Source organism: Cydia amplana, chromosome 9 (assembly GCF_948474715.1).
Source record: "Cydia amplana chromosome 9, ilCydAmpl1.1, whole genome shotgun sequence".
NCBI classification, from domain to species: domain Eukaryota; kingdom Metazoa; phylum Arthropoda; class Insecta; order Lepidoptera; family Tortricidae; genus Cydia; species Cydia amplana.
Window position 1 is genome coordinate 18,110,569 of NC_086077.1, and position 23,999 is coordinate 18,134,567.

Below are 23,999 nucleotides of genomic sequence, written 5' to 3' on the forward strand. Positions count from 1 at the left end.
TAAGAGCCCATCAACGTGCACACTAGCGCCACTGCTAAATAATCGTGATTATTTAAAAAAAATTTGAAGACTTTTCTTGGTCTAATTCTATTACATTTTTAAGATCCATTAGGTATGCTTAAGGTCCATAGACCTTAAGCATACCTAATGGATCTTAAAAATGTAATAGAATACTAAACCAAACGAAACTAGTACTTACTCATAAGTAAGTACTAGTTTTGTCTCAAAATAATTTGGCTATTAGGTTTTCAGTTTGCCGCGGCATACTCTCATATTGTATATAAAATTATCTACACTTACCGTCACACTTACCATTTTTAATTTCATTAATTACTCATCAAAATACGATTGATTGAAATAAATTGCCGGAAAAGATCCCGGAACTGACAACTCAGAATACCGATGCCGTCAGAATACGGATGTAGACGCGGTGCGCGGGAATAGTGCGGCGCTGCGCGCGGGGCGCCCGCCTGCCTTCGTCCGCTTCACCCCCTTGAAAACCTAAAACTTGACTATAAGAGCGCCTTAACGAAATATTATTATATTTAAAAAAGGGGGCCGCTACGTACTGTATCTTGTATTGAAGTACCTTTTGAATACATCAAACTAGTTTCTATGTTGCTGGATTCGTCAATCTATGCGTCCAAAGTTAAAACGGTATACAGTGTGTAAGTCCAATACGGGCAATAAATTAAACCAGATATAAGAATTTACCCGTCTAATCATTAATTAAGAAGTTTTTTAAAGTTACACTTAATATGACTCCGTAATGAATTTTTTTCACATGTACCAAGCAGCAATGTACTGCAAACATTAAGAAACAGAAGATGACATGACATTACGAGATACGAGCTTTTTATTGTAACTGCTAACAAACGTTGACAGTTACTTTAAAAAGCTCGTATCCCGTAACGTGTGGTGTATTACATTGCGGGCCGAATTATTTTGTATGGTTAAAATTTTCATTGCATTTCTAAGTAAAATGTATCTCAATATACTTTTTAGGTCCTATGCTAACCACCGTTTAAATATTCGCCCGTATTGGATTTACACACTGTATAAATCTACAGGTTGGCCCAAATATACTATGGTATAAAAAAAATGCGGCGTATCGTTGATAATTTTAACAAACCTTTGCGTTTATGTTAAAGCTAATCGTGATACTACGTTTTATTTTAATTAAATGATTATATGGGGCATTATCTACGAAAAAGGACCTTATTGTCGATGGTGCTTACGCCGCACATCGTCGCGCGGCATTGTATTTATATCGGTGCATCGTTATAATGGCGTAAGCGCCATCGACAATAAGGACCCTTTTCATAGATAACGTCACATATAGCTTTAATCTTTGATGATATGTTATAATATAAAAGACTCGTAAGTTCGAAAAATATTTTTTTTTTGTCAACGTTTATTTTTGGGCCCGTATAACACGGAATTGAACATAGAATACTTTTTTTAACCAGAATTCACTATTTTACATGAAAATGGAGGCGGGAAGATTCTAGTAGTTTCCAAAGCTTAGTTATAGTCGGTTATACTACCAACAACATAGTTGAGAGAGCATTAGTCACGGTCAGTTCCGACAGTAGATACCGTCGTTAACTAACCATTTAAAACCTTACTCCACCGCGTTAAAGTCTAACTTTACTTATAGTCACTGTTTGTTTGTACGCTTTCCCGGAACCTCTGATAGCCTTTATCAGCCTAAATACGGACGGCGTGCATTCAATTAGTTGTGAATAATAATATACGTATATGTTGGTTATTTGTTGTACTTAACAATTTTCTGGACAGTGAATACAAATTTAATTACACAAACGGGTCTACCGCGATATAATTTCATCGTTTTTACCTTAAATACCTGGTGCAAGTTCACCGTGCAACTCAGCTGAAACGCCGGAATTTAAGGTAAAAACAATGAAACTATATCGCGGTAGACCCGTTTGTGTAATTAAATTTGTCAATTTGACACAACGCGAGAATTTAAAGTGTTACAGTGAATACAAATTGACACACACAGATGATCTTTTATTATGTATAAATTCCAGGAATGTCTGTTATTGGCTTTGTTCTCATGTTTTTGTACATATTATTTAATGCAAACGCTGTTGAACTTCTCAATAAATAAATTATGTAGTAGGTACTTACCTGTACTCGTACCATGAGTCACTGACGGTGTGACGGTGTCAAAACGGACATATATGCTAACGTCTAAGTATCTAATACATGTCGCTCGCATAATATGCGAGTACGAGCGAGTTACGCACAGGCTATCGATTAATGCCAGTGTCAAACTTGTGGTAGCCTTACAGGCCTAGTGAAAAGGGAGATTAGGTCAGAGCCCGTACCATGAGTCACTGACAGTGTCAAAACTGACGTATACGCTATCGATAACGTAATTTACTTTCTATGCATCTCGTTTGCACTTATATGCGAGTACGAGCGAGATGTATAGAAAGTAAATTACGTTCTCGATGGCGTTTATGGCAGTGCCAAACTGATGGTAGCCGTTCAGGTAAAATTTTCCTAAAATACTTTGTACTTACTGAATCTATGTAATTTTCCCTTGTCCCATAAAATTACTGCCTACTTATAGTTATTTTCGATACAAGTGCGAAAAAGAGGAAATTCGAAACGAGTGGCGATAAATTAAAACACGACCGAAGGGAGTGTTTTAAATCGACACGAGTTGCGAATTACCTATTCGCACGTGTATCGAACAACGTTTTACAGTACATATGGCACTTTAATGTTTTGACATATACGCACGAAAAGTGCTATTTTACGCACTAGTGCGGAAAAGTAGCCCCATATGTACTGTAATAAACTTTTATGGCGTTTTTCGGCTGCTAACTTTATCAGTTGATGATCGTCGTTTGTCCCTATCTGTCGTTATGCCATAGGACGAAGGATGATCATCAGCTTATTAACTTAATTTATGTTTATGAATAACGACGTTAATTTCTATTCTTTGAACTAAAAAAATCTTTTAACGTCATAAACAGTCTACATGGGGCAAAAACTCCCCTTGATGAATAAAAATACCTGTCGTCATTTAATAATGTCCTCCCTCTCCTCTACTTAGGGCATTCTCGTCTGAACATAAGTAGATTACAGCAGGGTCCTCTGGTAGGGTAGGGGTCTGTTAGATGCAATGTACGGTTGGCATTCTGATAATATGTAATATTAAATATTTGGGAAAAATCACACACAATTTTTTAGGCCCCATTTTAGAATGGAGCTTAGTTTACATTTACACTGAGCAAAACATGTGTTGGATACTGTGTAGAAGTTTATTTTTAAAGGCAAAAATTAAAAAAGAAGTTCAGAAGGAATAATTTAAAATTTATCATTTGTGGGGCCACGTCAAAACTCAAAACGCGTCTCATAAGTTAAACATCTTTCAGTTACGCCAGTTTTTGGACCTGCTCTTGTTTATCGTTATGATTGTTATGAAACATATTATGATGAATTTTACACACTTGGGTTGTCACGTCAGATTGTATTTGCAAATACGCGATTAAGTCCCGTTTTAGTAATATTTAATATGTAAAAATTCATGAAAATTTAAATAAGTAGGTATCAAAACAATTATGGTGGTAGGTAGCGGACTTTCGCACTGTAATTTCAGAATCAGTCTAAAATCACATTTCTAACGTTCAGCCAATATCTGCCGCTTGAATTGTAATTACTCGTTTTGCTGACGCTACAGGGTAGTTTAGCGTACATTGTTTGTTTAGGCCTCCCGTATGCGGCCCTGGTACCTACGTGTATAATTATTTCTGCCCGAGGAAGCTAATTGCTTTAAAGAACGTTTTAAGAGTCCTTAGTCCTACAAGCGAGCGTTTTTTGCAATCTGTTACCTTTTTCATTCAAGATTACGACGTAACTATTAGTATTCATTCAAAAACTGATAACGTACTTAAATAATCATTTCTTAAACTAGCAAGTAAGACCGTTCAAGTTGACATTTTCTCTTTTTAAACCTAAAATAAATGAGTTTTCTTGGGAGGCTTTTTCAAAATTTGCAGTGAGAACTGTCGTTTCGGTTCTCAATTTTGCAGTAAACAAGAATCATTTGATACAGAAATGATTACAATTCAATTCACCATATCTTTTACGAGCGGCTAAGACTATTGAAAATCAAAGATTCATTAAAAAAAATGGATATTTAACCTTCCGAACTTTCTTCATTTTTTGGGTGAAAACAGGGTTACATTATATTTTTTTATCGCAAATTGTACTATTATTTTGCCCTAAAAATAATATTATAGCAAACTATAACTATACGTTAACCCATAAAAAAATAATCATAACTATAGGACCTACCTTGCCGTAAATTTATATTATTTTAAAACACGTATAAATCACGCTGCACCGACGCCGCGCGCTCATTCTCCGCCGAGGCGGCTTAGGGGACGGACCTGTGCTCGATCGTCAGGCGTTCGGTGACTATGGTGCGTTCGTAAACAGCCAGAGAGTTCCGAGAAGTGCTGTATACAGCGACTAGAAAATCTTGATACAAATAAGTACATTTTTTACACCATATTTAATTTCAACAACAGACTCTCGCTAGGTGATAGGTTTTCAGTGTTACTTGAATACTGGTTAGGTTTTGCATTATTATTATACCCGGACGACCTGGATAATGTCCAGGTTCTCATGATGGAGTCAGGAGTTGGTCACCGAACTCCTAATCTACTCATCATAACTCCATCGTGTTTGGGCTCAATAGATTTGCCTCGACGAGCACCTTCGTTCTAGATGAGGTCCAGGTTCTCATGATGGAGTCAGGAGTTGGTCACCAGAACTCCTAATCTACATATTATCACTCCATCGTGTTTGGGCTCATTAGATTTGCCCTGACGAGCACTATATATCTTGAGGAGGTCCAGGGTCTCATGATGGAGTCAGGAGTCGGTCACCAGAACTCCTAATCTACTCATCATAACTCCATCGTATTTAGGATTATTAGATTTGTCCTGACGAGCACCATCTATCTAGATGAGGTCCAGGGTCTCATGATGGAGTCAGGAGTTGGTCACCAGAACTCCTAATCTACTTATCATAACTCCATCGTGTTTGGGCGCATTCGATTTGCCTTGACGAGCACCATCTATCTAGATGAGGTCCAGGTTCTCATAATGGAGTCAGGAGTTGGTCACCAGAACTCCTTATCTACTCATCATAACTATATCGTGTTTGGGCTCAATAGCTTTGCCCTGACGAGTACCATCGATCTAGATGAGGTCCAGGGCACAGGGCTATATTATAGTTCTTACGAACAGATACTTATCTTTCAAGAAAACTCAAATGCCTACCGTTTTAATACCTACACAAAAATACAATGGAATGACCTTCAACGCACCGCTCCCCGCACCGCGCGCACCGGCACAAAGCTAGGGTTGCCGACGCTTAGAAATTATTTTACAAATAAGTACCTACCTACTTACCTAAACTATAGATTGTATGAAAGATACCTACCTACTTACCTAAGGTACAAATATAAGTTTTATTAATTGTAAAATAACTATGAGCAAGATAAGTTGCAATAAGTAATTAATAATTATAATATTCCTTTTATCATTATTAATTACTTATAAATTTATTTTATTATTCTCTTTATTTATCTTTTGTCTTAAGTTAGGGTTTTTCCTTATTTTATTATTTATTATGATGAGTGACTGCGAAATATTTTAAAAGGTCATATCTCCCTACAGTAACCGTAGTGTTTACGCCGTTTTATAAACCGCGTAAACACTACGCGGTTTATAAAACGGCGTACTACGTAGCTTGCGACTATCGTAAAAAAAATTGATATAAGTACTTATATTGAGAACGTCTAATAGTTACTTTTCCTATCAATCGGTAGAGCAAACACGGATTTTTTTATTAGTTTTTTTTTGTTTCTGCATCCATCCACAATTCCACACTACAACATGTGTTATTTGTTCGTGAAGAAGACATTTATTTCGCATACATTTTGGCATATTCGAGCGCCGGCGACCAACTAGCTTGATTTTCTACCGTGAACGGGAAGAGATTCGTAGGTATAAATCCGTGCTCGCGCGGAGAGTTCCATAGGCCTGAGCGCCTACCGCGAACCACGTTCGACGTGTTGCCTCTCTGTCGCACTTGTAAATTCGTACGTAAGTGTGACAGGGAGGTAACACGTCGAACGTGGTTCGCGGTAGGCCCTCTCTCCAGGGTATCTTAATGGAGTGGAGCGAAGATGGCATAATATAAATAATCGGATTTCGGTATTGACCCCGACGAGGCCATCAAACAAAAAAAAATGTGGAATGTAGTCAACGGTATCATGGTTTTAAATAAAAACAATGACTGGTTTTAACAGATAGGGCCAGTTGCATATCACAAATAAAGAAACATGTTTATTTGCAGTATGGACGGGCCCCGACTTTCCCCTAAAAACAGAAATAGTACAAAAAGACGACAATTTGTGGGCAGCAAAAATGTAAACAAAACTCATGGTTTGTCATGGTTTGTAAAAAAAAACAACGGGTTGCACTCCGGGAGTGCCGGCAGAAGTGAAAACTCAATGACTAGTGCAAAATGTCTGCAGCACTATGTATAATTGATGTTAATGCCATCTAGCGTTATTTCGTCGCATTACTTGAAACCCCTAAGCACATCACTGTTGGTACTCGAGTTATATTAATACCGGTTAGAGGGAAACTCACTAGATGGCATTTAAATCAATAAAGAAAAACTCAATAACATTGTAACAGTTTTTTGATCAGGTCACGTGTCCGTCTTACGGTCACGTGATCTGTCGCGAGTTTAACATTTTTTCCCCACCTCAAAAAGTGCACAGCGCCGCTAAAGAAGTTTGAAAATACAACACTACTACAATGACGAATATTAGTAGTAAGGTTTATTCGGGTAATTCCGAAAATCATTGTAAAATCACTCATATTCCGTTGTAGTAAGAGTCAGCTTTCGGAATTATCCGCCACTATTCGTTCATTCGGAAATACCCGAATACACCTTATTCATAAGAAGAGTGATTGTCACAATAATTCCATGCCAGAGGTAAATATTGTTATTATTTACTCGCCTCTGGTTATATATTATCCCAACACATACACTCTATTGACTACTACCATGCTTATAAAATAAAATAAAGAGTGCCAATATAATGCTAAAAATAATGTTACTTTGCAATTAAATTGAAAAGTATCAATATTATTCTCGCCTGCGTTGAAACGCGCTTAACTTTGCCGGCGCTCGCGTACCGAGCGCCAACGCCATCTATCGAGTGTTATTTCGTGAAATCGGTGAACGCTCTAAGGAATAAGGCCTCTTAAGTGTTTTAACAGGCAAGTCTGTGCTGTTCTGCCGGCCTAGCCAAGGTGACAATTGCTAACGAAACGCTTTGTACACTCTCTATCACTCTTCTTTATAAAACAGTCCCCCGCCACGTCTGTCTGTTTGTGTGTTTGTATGTCTCAAAACTCAAAAACTTCGGAACGGATTTTCATGTGGTTTTGACCCATCGATAGAGTGATTCTTGAGGAAGGTTTGTGTATAATTTGTTAAACCGTGCGAAGCCGAGGCGGGCCGCTAGTTGCTTATATGTTTGATGCTGACTTCCCAAGCAAGCCAACTATAAAAAGCGGCCAAGTGCGAGTCGGACTCGCCCATGAAGGGTTCCGTATTTAGGCGATTTATGACGTATAAAAAAAAAACTACTTACTAGATCTCGTTCAAACCAATTTTCGGTGGAAGTTTACATGGTAATGTACATCATATATTTTTTTTAGTTTTATCATTCTCTTATTTTAGAAGTTACAGGGGGGGGACACACATTTTACCACTTTGGAAGTGTCTCTCGCGCAAACTATTCAGTTTAGAAAAAAATGATATTGGAAACCTCTCAATATCATTTTTGAAGACCTATCCATATACCCCACACGTATGGGTTTGATGAAAAAAAATTTTTTGAGTTTCAGTTCGAAGTATGGGGAACCCCAAAAATGTATTGTTTTTTTTCTATTTTTGTGTGAAAATCTTAATGCGGTTCACAGAATACATCTACTTACCAAGTTTCAACAGTATAGTTCTTATAGCTTCGGAGAAAATTGGCTGTGACATACGGACGGACAGACAGACGGACAGACAGACAGACATGACGAATCTATAAGGGTTCCGTTTTTTGCCATTTGGCTACGGAACCCTAAAAACATTGACATTACTGTCCTTATGGCCGTGCAAATATATTTTTGAAACGGCTTGTTTAAAAGAAAAAGCAAAATTGATAACCTCCTCTTTCAGAAGTCTGTTAAACTTTTCAACTTTGCGGCAACTCATAAATTCATACAAAACAAAATCTGTACAAACCGTCCCATTGTTAACTTAAACTACGTCACAAAAACGAAACAACTTATTGTTACCGAACTGCATTTGAATTTTGAATAAGTTAACCAATAAAAACAAGAAACTAATAAGCATTGAAAAAAAAAACACAAAGGAGGTTTACCGCTCATCATCGAAGGGACGGAAAAGAAAAAAAAGGAAAAAGGAATATTGTTCCTATTAAACAGTGAGAGTTGTGAAGAATAAATTATAAGGTTGTGTGCTCCAAATGCTTCCTAAGCAATCGCCTCGGTCGGTACCATCGCCCACACTGTTAACTGTCCATCGGTAAAGCTTATGTTATTACAAAAGGCAACTGATGGACAGTTAAGAGTAGGGCTTCCAATACCGGGATCCCGGGATCCCGAAATACCGGGATCCCGTCTTTTTAAACGCATTTTTCAATACCGGTATTTTTAAATGCAATACCGGGATCCCGGTATTTTAAAAAAACGAGGGAAATGTGCAGTATAAACCCTTTAAATCCATTATATTCGGCTGTATCAAAAAGCTTACTAAACGTCAGACGCATCTAGAGTTAGACCAAGAAAAGTCTGCAACGATTTTGATAGCACACGAGGTGCAAGTGTTATTTTAAACGTCGAACTTCTATGAAATTATGACGTACACTCAGCAGCAGAGCAGAAGTTGCTAAGCTGGCGAGGTGTTCAAAATTACCTAAACACGCTCTTATTCCCTTAACAATAAAATCGCGTCAAGATCATTTTGAACACCTGGCCCGCTTGTACTGCGTATGATATCAAAATCGTGGCAAAATGTACAATGGTCTACTGGTACTCTAACAACTGGCATCTAGCACTCATTTTATAATTGTTACAAAATCGTTGCCTATGCGTCAGATAAATATTTGGTGGTTGGTGGTGGATGAATCCTGAAGTTTTGTGAGTGATGAATATAATGATTATTGATGATAGTGACATTAACATAATTAGTTCTTATAATTTTATCAAAAAATAAAACGAAAGAGCAAGGATAACTGTAATAATGGCAAACCAATTTTTACGGAAATTTGAAAAAAAGTGTTCTGGTTGGTTAAGTTGGACTAAAAATGTGACTGGTGACGTGAAGTCAACAAATTGGATATGATTAGTGCCAACCTGTAGGGCTAAGATGGCCGGCTTTTTATCATTTATCACCATGGCTGTCACGTTCTAGCAAATATGTAAGTGCGAAAGAGACAGCCATGGTGACAAATGATAAAGAGCCGGCCATCTTAGCCCTACTGGACTCTGGAGTATGAAATAAAATTATTGTTTGATTGTTTATTGTTGTAATAGCTTTTAGGACATATCTGGTATTCCAGTGAGCCTTTTTAAGTCCCTTTTTTAATAAAACTATAAATTTGTAAGCGATTCATATCCAATACCGGGATCCCGGGATCCCGGTATTGACGAAGACAGTTTCTGTATTAATACCGGTATTGTGAGTAGTCCGGTATTTGGAAGCCCTAGTTAAGAGTGTTGCTGTTTGTACAAGACCGGTCCCAGGATTTGTCTGTCGGAGGTATCATATCGCAAGTATCGCAACTTCGAAATAGGTCTGCCTGATCTTTTATTTGCCAATTTACGGAACGCGTTTTTCTACCGTTGATTTTTCTAAAGCTTTGTAAAATGCATTCTGTAGAAGCCTTTGCCTTAGGTTAGATTGATAACCCTACTAAAAACGGTTAAAAAATGCATTCATTCATATAAAATACTGCATAGGTACCTAATGAATTGAAAAGCTCAAAAGTAAAGCTTAGGAAAACTATTTAAACTTGCTCATGGTACAAACAACAACACTCTTAACTATCCATCGTTGGACCTTATGCCTTTTGTAATAAGGTTTACGAACTGTCAGTTAATAGTGTGAGCGGACTGAGGTGGTATTAAGGAAAAATCTCTATACTGGTTTTACCGAGTCCCAAGTTCGGTATGCCAAATAAATAACAACGTTCTAACCGGCGAACCCACTCCTCTCTACCGTTTACGTACGGATTAGGCCTTCTTGGAATTCTGTCTCATACTTTACGCCTATCCCAGACCTTATCTCAACGTGGTAAGGTTCAGGTTAGGTCAGTTACATAACAAGGAGCAGTCTACGAACATCTGACTATAGTGATTATAGGCTTTAAACTCAATGTGTTAAGGTTCAAGTTTGCTAAGTTATATTGAAAAACAGTCTTCAAACGTACCATATTTGAAAATACGCTAATTTCTGTTAATATACTGGGTATTTTAGACTTTAACTCAAGCTAGTATGGTTTATATTGGAAGGAATATGGATTTTATTTACGTTACAGTAATCATCCAAATGTTGATTAACATTACAATACGGTTTATAATGTCTAAAGGGATTGGTGCAGTTTCTGTTGTAGGATTTTGATTGTGGTGTCGTATAATTTAACTATGTGGGTAGTCGGGCAGTAACATTTATGACTCTTACAGTCGTTCTTAGCTGGTAAAACGATGAATTGAACTTATAGTTGGATTTATTAAGGTGTCCGATTGCCCTATAAATAAAAGGTCTTCCTGCAATTCGAAAATCGTACATCATTAAAAGGTTTAATTATGTTATTCAGAACTAACACAAGATAACTTAGATTAGATACCTGCTGACTTGAGCGAAGGCCTCACTCGCTTGTCATTCCCCACCGTTTCATGTAGAATGTGTCCCAAGTCGTCCCGCCATCTCTCGTCTGCCTTTACTTTACCCCGTGTACATTTTTAGAAAGAGAGGGCTCTTTACTATCTCTTTAAATTGAACAACGTATATAATGTCATAGAGAAAAAAATACATAGAGTGATCACTCCATACCAGGGATGTTGCGAACATCCGCATCCGCATCCGCAACCGCGGAACTTCCGCATTATTTTCAACATCCGCATCCGCATCCGCATCCGCATGAAATCGATGCGGAGCTTATGCGGATGCGGATGTCGAACAAGTCGGCCCAGGAACGTCTTAAGAGCGGCGGCGTAAGTGCTAGGTAATTTCGTCATTACCTATAACGAAATCGTCTAGATCCAGAAAAGTCGGCCAAGTTACTGTTTATTAAATATGACGCACCTATATTCTTGCTCAAATACTAAACGTTACGTTTTAAAAAAAAAAAAAATACTAAATTGTAATATTTGACGTTTTCTAAGTACCTAATCTTGACATCCGCATCCGCATCCGCATCCGCGGATGTGAGCCTTTAAATATCCGCATCCGCATCCGCATCCGCGGATGTCAAAAAATCTGCATCCGCAACATCCCTGCTCCATACATCAGTTTTAGTACCAAAAAGACTATAATAGCATCTAGCATCGAGTAGCGGAACTATCAGTACTGCTACTTGACATTAGATGTAGCACCGACCGGAAAGTCTTATGCTATTGAGATAAGACTTTCCGGTCGGTGCTACATCTATTGTCAAGTAGCAGTACTGATAGTTCCGCTACTCGATGCTAGATGTAGACACTGAAATTAATAGTCTGAACTGATGTATGGAGTGAGCACTCTTGTCTTACTATATTTCTCTATGATAATGTATAGATGTTACATATTCTGATATCAGTGTACGTTCGAATTGGCTTGTTAGTCATTGCCACAATAGGTATCTACATAGTCACTACGAAAAACAAAACACAATGCACTTTCAGTTATCTTTCACTGTTTCAACCAGTTTCAACCGGTTGATGTATTGCAGAATAACTAAATCACTCACGACTGACGACAATAAATCATCGGGCATCAGAAATTCAGCAGATCCAACGATATCGCACATCCATTAATCAACATATTGTAAAAAACTGGCCAGGAGCGAGTTGGATTCGAGCCCCTACAAAGGTTCCGTACAAAATACAATTGTATGCAATACCTATCTAGCTATTTTTTTGTAAGATCGAATACGGTTCCTTATGGGCTTTGCTGTAATAGTGTAATATATAGGAATCTAAATAACAAGTTACTGTATTTTTGGTCCAAAATGTCCAAATGTTTTTAGGCCTATTAATTTCGAAGATATTTAAGGATTGGTAAATTTTCGCGTTTTACTCTTAAATAACTATATCTGTTTGTTTTAAATTATAGAGATTATCATAACAAGCTCTTCAATTTAATGTAAAACGCATTATAAATACATAGTTTGCGAAACTAATATTTTTATTTCCCCCCATTAGATGTTGCCATCATTGCCATGTTCAACGTCCATTTTTTTGTTCATCTTTGGGTATGTTCGGAGCAAATTGGCTGAGACAGACGGACATAGAGTCAGACGAGTGATTCTATAAGATACTTATGGTTTATTTACCTTATTTCGGAACCCTAAAAAAGTTTCCCCGGTTCCCAAAGCTGCCACTCTCTCAAGACGATGCGATTAATAATCGTGTAGATACACTTGCGATTAATTAGTCGCACAGTTGTAAAAGGCGCCATCCGTCTTGTGACGTCACTCATTGTGTCTGGTCTGGTCGCTCCCACGGCTTTTTCTACATGCCATAGATAATCTTTATAGTGCCTAAACATGTTAGGCACAAAACACTAAAATTAGTGTGGGCATTAAAGTAAGGCAACCTATTCATTGTGTGATTTGTGTGTAACTCCGGGGGTAAGAATACTGTAATTTCGGGTCTTTCATTCCCCTCCCCCGCATTTCCAATAAGTACTTCACTTAAGTATCCCCCCCGCGTTGCACAATGTAAATAGTGTTTCTGCATCAACAATAATTTGAGATTAGTAAAAAATATAATCATTCGAGCGATAAAACCGGTTTGAAACTTGCAAGCCCGTCCTAGCCAGACGCTAGTCTAGTGCGTCTAGAAGTCTAGAACCTAGACCTAACGTACCAGGGACGTATAAACACGAGGTATAGACTGCTAACACGACGCAGTCTATTTCAACTTGATGACCCGTTTTTTAATAGTCTTTATAACCTAATACATACTTGTATATTGTGATACTTAGTTTCATATAATCTATATGCATCCGTAGTTCAATATACAATGGTGGAAGACGAAGATTCCAGACAGCAAATGAATGGTGAATAAATAAATAAATTATTGTTAAATTGTGCAGTCAAGGGCATAGATGTCAGTTTCAATTTGATACCGAACCACACACGCGAACCACATACAACATAATAATATCTAAAAGCTTTTAGATATTAACTATGAAGCCTTGGTTTGTTTTCTCTTGAGTTTAAATAATGAGACTTAAGTTCTAACCGCATGCGACTTAAATGTACTCATTTAAATTAGATTAGATTAAAAATGTATCTCAAAAGACAAAAAATAATCAGTCCCTATTTGCAAACACAATTTCAACATACATTCAAATAGCTATAGCGGTTCGCCAAAAAACGCTGAACATGGTGTTAAAGGTCTGAAAATCGGTACGATTGATCTTTAGGACATTTGAAACAATTTGACCCGAAGCACCAACAAAAAAAAACGAGAGGAGTTATGACGTCATCTTTTTTTTGTATGGAATTTAAAAAAAAATTGTTTAGAAACCTATCGTGTGTGGTATTAAACGAAAGGGCTTTCTGAGCCGATTCCGAAAATATATCACATCAACACATTTTAGTAAAAAAAATATAATTATAATAAAAATAATTTTCAAAACACACCAGCAGTGGGCTCAGCACGGATCCATTTTTATCGACTATCACTATGCCCGTCACTTTCGCACTTACATACTTGTTAGAACGTGACAGGCATGGTGATAAACGATAAAAATGCGACCGTGCTACTAGGGCAGGGCTTCTCCAGATACAATACCGTTCAATATTTTTTTGTAAAATATACCTCAAATTATACCTAATTTCCTCATATCTAATCCTAATAAAGCAATCTTGAAAATATTTACATTTAGTTTTTTTTTTTCAATTTTACAAAGTGTAATAATACCCCTGCCGAATTACTCAATACGAGTAAGTATAATGTCATTCGGGTAAAATAAGAGTATTCAAACTTGGTTTACATGTTCCTTTGGTAATACATATCTAAGCTTTAAGTAAGAAAAAGTTCTGATGAGTGGAGAACTCGGGGAAAGGGGGAGCATTAAAGGTGAGTTTTTTCAGTTAATTCTTACATAATTATTTTTATTATAATTTAATAAAAATGACTAACATGTAGTGATGTGATATATTTTTGGAATCGGCTCAGAAAGCCCTTTCGTTTAATACCACACACGATAGGTTTCTAAATTTTTTTTTAAATTCCATACAAAAAAAGATGACGTCATCGTCATAACTCCTCTCGTTTTTATTTTATTTGTTGGTGCTTCGGGTCAAAATGTTTCAAATGTTCTAAAGATCAATCGTACCGATTTTCATACCTTTAACATCATTTGCAGCATTTTACTGAATTTCTCGGTGTACCGCCCAGTGTTAAAAGATACATCCTATCCTATCCTATCCTACTTATATCTTCAAGACTCGCGTAACTGACCTATGACGTCACCGCGCACTAACTACCAAATTATGAATATCTCCTCCAAAATCTGCTACCCTGGTAGCTCGCGTCGCTTCTCACTTTCAAATCGACCAACATTCGATTACTCAATACCGTCTCGGTAGTCAGACGTCAGACAAGTCACCGAACTATTGTGATTGCTGAACAGTTTGAGTTTTGAGTGCCAATGTAAAATGACCTGCGGGCAAGTTCACCGCCGGCGGTTCAGGCCGCTTGGTCCTACATATACGAGTATAAACCACTGGCCCTAATAATAAACTGTCTACTCCGACTGGCGATCTCCTTGATACGAGTGACGCATATAATATCTGGGAGGCCGAGCTTTGCTCGGAAAACATATAAAAACTCAAAAATGCGCGTTTTTCCAGAAATAAGACCTAGTTAGATCGATTTATCGCCCCCGAAAACCCCCATATAGCAAATTTCATCGAAATCGTTCGAGCCGTTTCCGACGTCCCCGAAATATATATAAATAAATATACATATAAATAAATAAACAAGAATTGCTCGTATAAAGGTATTAGATTAGATTAGATAGATAGATATATTGGTTCGCCTGCTCTCTGTTTGCTATTGCAACAGCAACGGTTACGTGAACGAAAATGCAACAAAACGTACGCTTCGGAAGTCGTGGAACTTTGTCGTTGTAGCGTATAGCTAGGTATGTGGGAGCGCTTCGGATTTGTAGTCTATTAGTTCATTTATTTGTATGATCAAAACCTGATGAAATAATACAAATACATAGGTACAGTCATCTGCAATAATATGTTACACAACGGAGGCCGCAAAAATATCAGACACGATCTTATTTGTAGAGCAATATGATTGCAGGTGACTGTACTATTTTGAATTAAACATGATTGAAGTCCAGGGTATTCAAATATAATTCTGCGAAATAGCTTAAACCGCAATTTTAAAATAAATATCATGTTCCGATTTCGTTGAAATTTCAATTTGTATTCCATTTCGCAATCGCATTCGAACGTAATTCCTGGTATTAATCAACTCGGAAATCAATCAAAAAGGTTGAAAATGTAATGGGTCACGGATGTCTCTTTTAAACCCTTTTCACCCCTCTTATTTAGCGGCCTTCTCCATATAAAATAATCCATATTTAGCCGTATTATTTTGTATAGGCCGCTATAAAATATGACGGCAAAATATCCTAATAGGAACACGGAGCATGTTAGGTTCAAACACTTCAAACAGCTTACGGACCGCTGCGTTATTGTTTTATGTTTTCGTTGTACAATCTATAATTATGCAACTGTATTTTAATTAACATTTATTTGTATTGTCCGCAGGTGGTGAGGTGTATCGCTCGGAGCTATGCTGGGCGGGGCGGCGGGGGGCGCCCGCACCCGCCCGCCCTCTGACCTCCAGCCAGGTATGTACATAACTACATATATATTCCCATTCCCATTTCTTTTAATAACTTTATTTTCTTTTCCTTTTGTAAGAATTTGATATGTTTTCTGAAAGAGCTACGAATTTGTATGATTCCATGTACATATGTATATTTTCTAAATCAAATTTCTATTACACCTTATGTGTATAATTGCATGAATTCTAGTGATTTAAATTGTATTTTTTTTCCTTATTTTCTCGTAATGCATGTTAATTATAAGATGTAATTATTTTTGAAAAGATGTGTCCCGCCGAGTTTGTTGCCGGTCCCATAATGGGATACCCTCCTCCAATTGAGGGGGGATTTAAATCTTCTCGGGGCAGAGGTGTAGGGTTGGAGCCGGTCTACCTAGCTTTATTTGACGTTCATAAGCGCATTGTAATTATGCCTACTTGAATAAACTATCTTTTATCTTATCTTATATACATATGTATGATGTACAGACATAGGAATCCGTGGGGTAAATTTTCTTGACAGGTAGGGCTTCCTATATCGATAAACTCAATTATCGATAGTTCTATATAATAGTGATCGCCTCCAACATGGCAACTTGACAACCTGTCAAGAAAATTTGGCCCACGGGTTCCTATGTCTGATATATTTATGATGCACTAATAGTTGTATGGATTACAATAATGTGTAATTAAAATTATATTATTATTCACACACACAGAGATTAATTAAAAAAATGTTTCTATTTGTCTCGTCTCAAAATTGAGGGTATGTAGAGTTAGACCAAAATAAGTCTGCAACGATTTTGATAGCACACGCAGTGCAAGTGTTATTTATACGTCATAATTGAATAGAAGTTTGACGTTTAAATTAACACTTGCACTGCTGTATAGTGTATAGTTGCTAGTAGGTACAATGTAGAGTAAAATGGGGCTCTATTTCCAGGTGTACCCCGGTTTCCGCTGTACTCGCTGTTTCCGCAGGGCAACCGACCCACGCTGCACAAAGGTAACATAATAGGTATATTTATGTAACAGTTTAATAATGTTATCCTATTTTACATACATATAATCACGCCTATTTCCCGGAGGGGTAGGCAGAGGCCATGGATTTCCACTTGCTACGATCCTGGAAACGTATTTCGCTTCCTATCCTATTTTAATCTAGATAATTTGCCTTCAAAAGCTTTGCCTTCACTTGGTTATATCTATAAAACATGCATTAATACAAAAGTATCACTTTGCTAATCCAAGAATTAATATCGTGCTAGTCAGTGCTAAGTCGTTATTTATTAGTCTATTTTGAAATGATCCTAAATTGCTAATCATTTATCCTATTTTATTTTAATTGGCCTCAAAAGTTTGGTTATCTAAAACAGAAATATGCATCAGCAATCTAATTAGTTTTGTAGCAATTCCTCCGATACTTTTATTTAGTTTCACGCGTATTCCTTGTAATACATTTAAATTTGAACCCCTTTCCGGTGTCTGAATTGTCTGATAGAGCAAAAATTTGGCATACTTCTGTATGTCCGATGACAAATAATACAATCAATTTGCTAATATGGAGCTGATCTGATGATACATTAGGAAGATATCCAAAGGAACTCTTCAATAGAAAAACATTAGCACATTTGTTTAAGTTTATCCCCCTGCGTCTGTTCCACGCTTCCACGGCAAAAGCTCTAAATGACGTCATGCTTAGGGACTCGTCTATTTGCGTTGGACCCTGGGGGATCTCACACCCAAACCCAAAACGACTTATCTTACCATAGTGAACCCTATTACAAGAGGGATAGGGTCGTAAGTTTATATGTTTCTACAAACAAATGGAAAACAAAAGAATGACCTATCTCATCCAACAACATCGTGAACCTTAAGACAAATGGATAAGATCGAGTTTTCAACAAGGATTTTGGTCGTCTGAGTAATTATGAGGTGTCATTCGGACCGACTCGTGCGCACATGTGGCGCGCATGTATATTGGATGTTTTGTTATGATGAAAGGGGGCTTGGGAATGAAAATTGACACTTGTAGTAAAATTAAAAAGAAATGTCTGGGCTTAATGGAGGAATCACTTACGAGAGTTACGTATGTATAATGTATAATTATTAAGTCGTTGAAAACTTGTAAGTAATGTGAAAACAAATGTTATCGTTTGATTTGGATAAAAATAGGCTGGTTTGAAGAGCTAGCGAAATAATTATGAAATCAAAACTTATCTCGCAAAAATGTATGTTTCGATTGTTTCGTATACGTATTACATTTTGTTTCGTACATAAGATGAAATTACGCTTAGGTATATTTATATTTTATTGTGCGAAATAGGGACTCTATCTCACGACCACGACCAAGTTTTATCGACAGATTGAAAAAATCTTCACCAAAATTAAAATCTTGTGTTTTTGTGTTATTGCATGTTTTATAAGAGAATGATGAGTTACTACCGCATAATTTAGCAAGCTGCACGCCGAGAAACAATAGACAAAGTGAAGCAATTTCCAAACAATACAAAAAGATAATAGTCCAATCAGTCCAAATGCAAATAACACGAATCTTCCCGACACCCGTACGTGAGTCGTGATGTGTATCGCTGCGGGCGACATACCATCGCCCACATTGTTAAGTTGTACATCGGTGAACCCTATGCCTTTTGTAATAAGGTCCACCGGTGGACATTTAGGAGTGTTGCAGTTTGTACATAGAGTACATAGACTGAGAAGAGTACCTACTGACATAGTTAGGTAGGTACATATATTAGAAATTTAAATCAATTCAATACATAGTTTTATTTCGTTTCATCTTGGCTCACCTTGTACAAGGTCTTAAAAATTAGTAGGCAGTTCAAAGTTACAAACATAAGCACTGACCATGTAACCATGACCATGTTAGTAACCCATGTTAACTTGAAATCTTATGATATGGATTGTAATCTATTACAAATAAAGTTCAGATTTCAACAAACTGAATCATACACCGTTAATCACAACAGCAATGACGTCACGCAGTCAAACTTTTTTTCGATACTTTCCCAATCAGAGGTACCAGGGCCCCATAATCACGCAGGGGTTAGCGGTGCCAGTGACAATCGAAAGTCCGAACTCGGTGCCAATGACCACTTTCGGCGGTTACTTCTTTTTTAACTGTGAATGCTCCTAGAAATAGGGTTTAAATTCGGATATAATAGTATAGAAGTTCATATTTGTCATCGTCTTATTGAAATAGAAACTACTTAATATCTTAGGTTCAGTGTTTGTCAACATGTGATGTGGCTTATGACAGGTCAATCCGTGGAACGTACGGCGGCGGAGACGCCAAGTTTTTGTATTGTATTGTATTGTATTTATTTATTGCAATTCACATGTACATTACAGGTTTTCCAAGTACTTAAGAGTATAGGTAGGTACACAAATGACACATGAAACCCTGATGGGCGCAGCAATCAGGTAGATATGTAAACAATACTAGTCGTTTCGAGCATAATTTTATCAATTGCAGGGTGGTTGAATAGTAAATATTCTAGAATTATACAAATAAGTAGGTATGTAAATTTTTCTTTCGCACCGAGACCGTGGTACACAACAAGTACGATTATGTAAAATGGATCAGCTATATTTACTCGCAAGTAGGTATTTAGAAGTTAGACCAGCGTACCTAATATTTATTTGCTGTTTACTCATTTTCATTAAAATACTCCTGTAAGCTGTAATGACATTTTTTGATTAAGTATTGTTTTAAAGTTTTATTAAATATTTTTTCCAATTCGATGTCTTTTATTTCGTTAGGTAAATTGTTATAAATTTTTATGGCCATATTTTGTGGGCTTGTGCTATGTAGTTTCAGATTTGAGTTTGTTGTCTGTATAAGGTTATTTTTATATCTCGATTCGTATCGTCTAGGTTGGTCAGCAATTTTTTTAAATAGAGCGGGGTATTTACGTACAAATTTGCAAATTTCAAAAATATAAATTGAAGTTAAGGTTAAGAGTTTAAATTTTATGAAGTAGGGTTGGCAACTGTCAGGGCAATAGATATTTGCTAATATTCTTACGCATGTTTTTTGGAGAATAAACAACTCGTTTGCATCTGTGCTATTCCCCCATAGGATGATAGAATATTTTAACCATGAATAGGCGTACGCGTAGTAAGCTGCAAGGGCAGATTTTAGGTCAGTGGTTTTTGCGTGAACACAGTTGATAATATAGCTCTAAAGGCTTGGCCAGACACAGAGCGCGACTTGGCGCGACGCAGCGCCGCGTCCGCGCCGCGTGATGCCGACGCGATGACTGTTCAAACAGGGCGCGCGCGGACCGCGCTCTCAACACGCCCTCATCGCGCGCGCGACCGCGCGCCACCGCTCGCTGCCTAACGTCCGATCCGACTGATGTGACCCAGCGCAACGCGGCGGCCCGCCGCGTCCCGCCGCGTCCGCGCGGCGCAGCGCTGCGCGGACGCAAGGGGCCGCGCGGAGCGGGGCGCGACAGAAGCGGGGCGTGATACCGGCGGGACGCAGTCTGTTTGACGTCGGTAACCTGTTAGCATGTGCCGCGGTCGCGCGGCGCGGACGCGTCGCTGCGTCGCGCTCTGTGTCTGGCCAAGCCTTAAGAAGGGTACCGCAAAATCATAAACTTTACATTTTTAGAATTCCATAGCCAAAATGTCCGTCTGTCTGTCCAGCATATCAATATTATCAATCAATCAATCAAAATCTTTATTTCTGGCAAAAATACCCATAGATAAAAATATAAAATAAAACATTATCACAGCCATGTTAAATAAAAACTTTACTATAAGCTATATTTTAATAAAATTTGGAACATATGTATTAGTTTACTTTTACTTACTACTTGTTTTTATTTGAGTTGTTTTATTTTATGTGTTTTACTCAGAAACACATGCTTCTCCTATTATTATTTTATCCATTCCATTTAGGGTTGCCAGATGGTCGGGATTCGCCGGGATTCTCCCGATTTTTAGCATGTGTTCCCGATTCCCGGCAAAGTGAAAATTGTCCCGAAAAACAGCATCACGTTATAAAACAATAATTTCAAGTTCTGAACTATCGTCGAGCGAACCAGCGACCCGCGTCGAGCCCGACAGCGCGCGCACGGGGCGCGCGTGGCGAGATTGGGCAGAGCAGCTGACGTAGTGCCAATAATGTAATATATCGTTGTTGTTAATACAATTAATTTAATTTGAATCATTCATTTTCCCGACTTAAGGCCCAAAATCCCGATTTTTTTTTATTTTTTCCCGATAATAACGCTTTTCGATCTGGCAACCCTAATTCCATTAAATTTATTACCAGTTTTCACAGACTGACAGTACGTAACGGAATACCAATTTTTTAACAAGCAGACTATACGTCTGCGAGCGATACTACAAGTTTTATAATGAAGGAAATTTTTTTTTATAAAATTTTTAGTAACGGAATAGAATAGGGTGAAATATGTATACAAAATACAAATGTTGCCATTGTGAGTTTTTAACCCCATCCTTTGTTTGCAGTGACCACGGAGAGTCTGTTCTCGACATCGCTGTCTACATTCGGCGTGCCCACGCCCCCGCCAAATTCCCCCCTACTGGAATTGAACTCGAGGCTATTGCTGGACAAGTAAGTTGTTTTAATCTATAAAAAAAATGGTGTTGATGGCTATATGGCTGATACACGATAATTTCAATTAACCGAATCATCAAATGGCATACTCATTAAGCCAGTGTTTTTCAACCTTTATCTATGCTGCAACCTCCTTGGCATAAAATTTTTCGCTACCTTAACTGTTTGAAGCTGATTTTATTACATATTATTTATGGCTAGCCGCCGCGACACACACACAGTTTGAAAAACATTGAGCTTTATACGGTGTTTTATAATTGAGTTTTCCCGAAATGGATCAGAAATTTTCCGCACATAGAATACAATTGGTATCGTCGGGTTTTCCATATTTTTCATCAAAAATGTAAATTGAGAATGACAGTAATTTTATTTTTTTGCAGCCGATTGCTTTCCAAATAAAATAATCCGCTCTTCTTACTACCAGCCGTCACCCTTATTACTTAGACAATATTAGGGTTCACTAAGTATGCTAATGACTATTTCTCCTCAGGGATCCGAATAGAATGGAAGACAGCAAGCTCGGGAAATGTGTTCCTGACAACCTCTGCTGTCCTGGTGATCAACGTCAACTTCTAGAAGGAATAAACGTCATGCAGCCTTTGACTATAAAGACGGAGCAGGCGAAACGTGCCTGTAATACGTGCCTCACTAATTCTCCTAAAAAGGTAGGTTAATGGACATATTGGACATACATTTACATATTATACTCGTACTCGTTCACAGTCACACACTCCCTATCTCTGTTCTTCATATTTTATTAAGGGAGGTAGCACTTTGCGTTCTACATATAAATATTGACTAACCCCATACAATTTTGTTTTAACCAAGACCAATGCTTGGCCTCTATCTTGTTTAACTCGCTTGTGTCTTTCGCTCGACATGTTTCTGGGAGCCTAGATCTCCTTTCTCAAGCTAAGCACCGTAAAATTACGAGTATGATTCAGTTTATATTCGACCACTTCGACCATGCACTTCAAATTTTTCATTCAAATTCATTTAGCCATACCTTCTGAACCTGCGGGTCGCCGGCTCTTTAGGTGGCTGTAAAGTACTGATTTGGGCTCCTGCCCAATTCCTGATTTCCTGATGTATTGAGACCACGAGTGCATTGCTAAGTGCACATCTCATACATAAGTCTACCCACAGTGGCCTGCGAGGTGATTCTGGTGTGGATATGTGAACCTTGCCATCCGAATTATTCCAAACGTCACCTTTAAGTAAATTAATCTTTCTACCTGTGGCTACAAGGCAAAACCGTGTTGTGGCTCGCATAAAAAGGTTGAAAATGGCTGGCTAGGTAATTTATTTTTATGTCATGTTTCTCTTGAAAACAGCCCTTTATTGCTCAATCTAATTCCACATCTTCTCCACAGATCGTCCACGCGGACGGCGGTTGCAGCCGCACCAACCCCGTAACCTGGCTGGGCGTGGCCGGACAAAACGTGCAGGTCCAAGTGAAGCGCGAACCTCAACACATGCTGTCTGAACTGGTGGCTGTCAAGTTGGAGCAAGCCTCGCCTGGTACCAAGCCGGAGCCAGCAATACCCGCATCACTTAATAATGGTACGTATGGTGGTTCAAGGGGTTGCGAATGTTGCGATGCGTTCCAAAGGTTGAAAATCACTGACTATATGTATTGAATAATTTCATACCTACACAATCTGCACATCTCTATTCCTACCTCGCTACTACTACTTGATGCTAACAATACAAACAACAACAAACAATACATACAAACGTATATCTGACCATTAAAAGCCCTTATTACCTCGCAATAAGATTCACAAATAGATAATGGTATCATTCTACGCGCTTCAGAATTTAGAATATTCTAATTTCACTCCAAACGTTTCTAATCTCCTGGTAGACAGAGAATGATAGTATGCGAGACGGCGATGTGTGTCTTCAACAAAGCGTGTGTCCAATCAAAAATATGTATACAGTTTTCCCCGTATCACAAAGGCGTAAGGTGCCATAGTGTTAACATAGTTTTGATGTCGACCGTCCTTTACGCACTTTCTTTGAGTGTGTATGTCTGTTTCTTTTGGAAAACTGGTTGGGATTATGGGAGTTGTTTTGAAGACGGGCGTAGTATTCTGTATAACGTAAGGGAATCGAATTCTAATCAATGGCAGTCAGTCAAGTTTTGACAAAGAAATACTGATTTTCAAGGATTTGTC

At 37.9% G+C, this 23,999-nt stretch overlaps 1 protein-coding gene across 1 annotated transcript in view; it reads left to right on the top strand.

The window, feature by feature from the left end:
• The window catches only part of LOC134651239 (protein winged eye), a 151,480-nt gene that overhangs the window by 59,428 nt on the left and 68,053 nt on the right, over window positions 1-23,999 (top strand). The window contains exons 2-6 of the mRNA XM_063506303.1: window positions 16,148-16,230; window positions 17,149-17,211; window positions 21,711-21,816; window positions 22,310-22,484; window positions 23,193-23,382. Coding sequence (XP_063362373.1) covers window positions 16,173-16,230; window positions 17,149-17,211; window positions 21,711-21,816; window positions 22,310-22,484; window positions 23,193-23,382 — 592 coding nt within the window. The 5' untranslated portion in view covers window positions 16,148-16,172. The remainder of the gene's footprint in view (window positions 1-16,147; window positions 16,231-17,148; window positions 17,212-21,710; window positions 21,817-22,309; window positions 22,485-23,192; window positions 23,383-23,999) is intronic.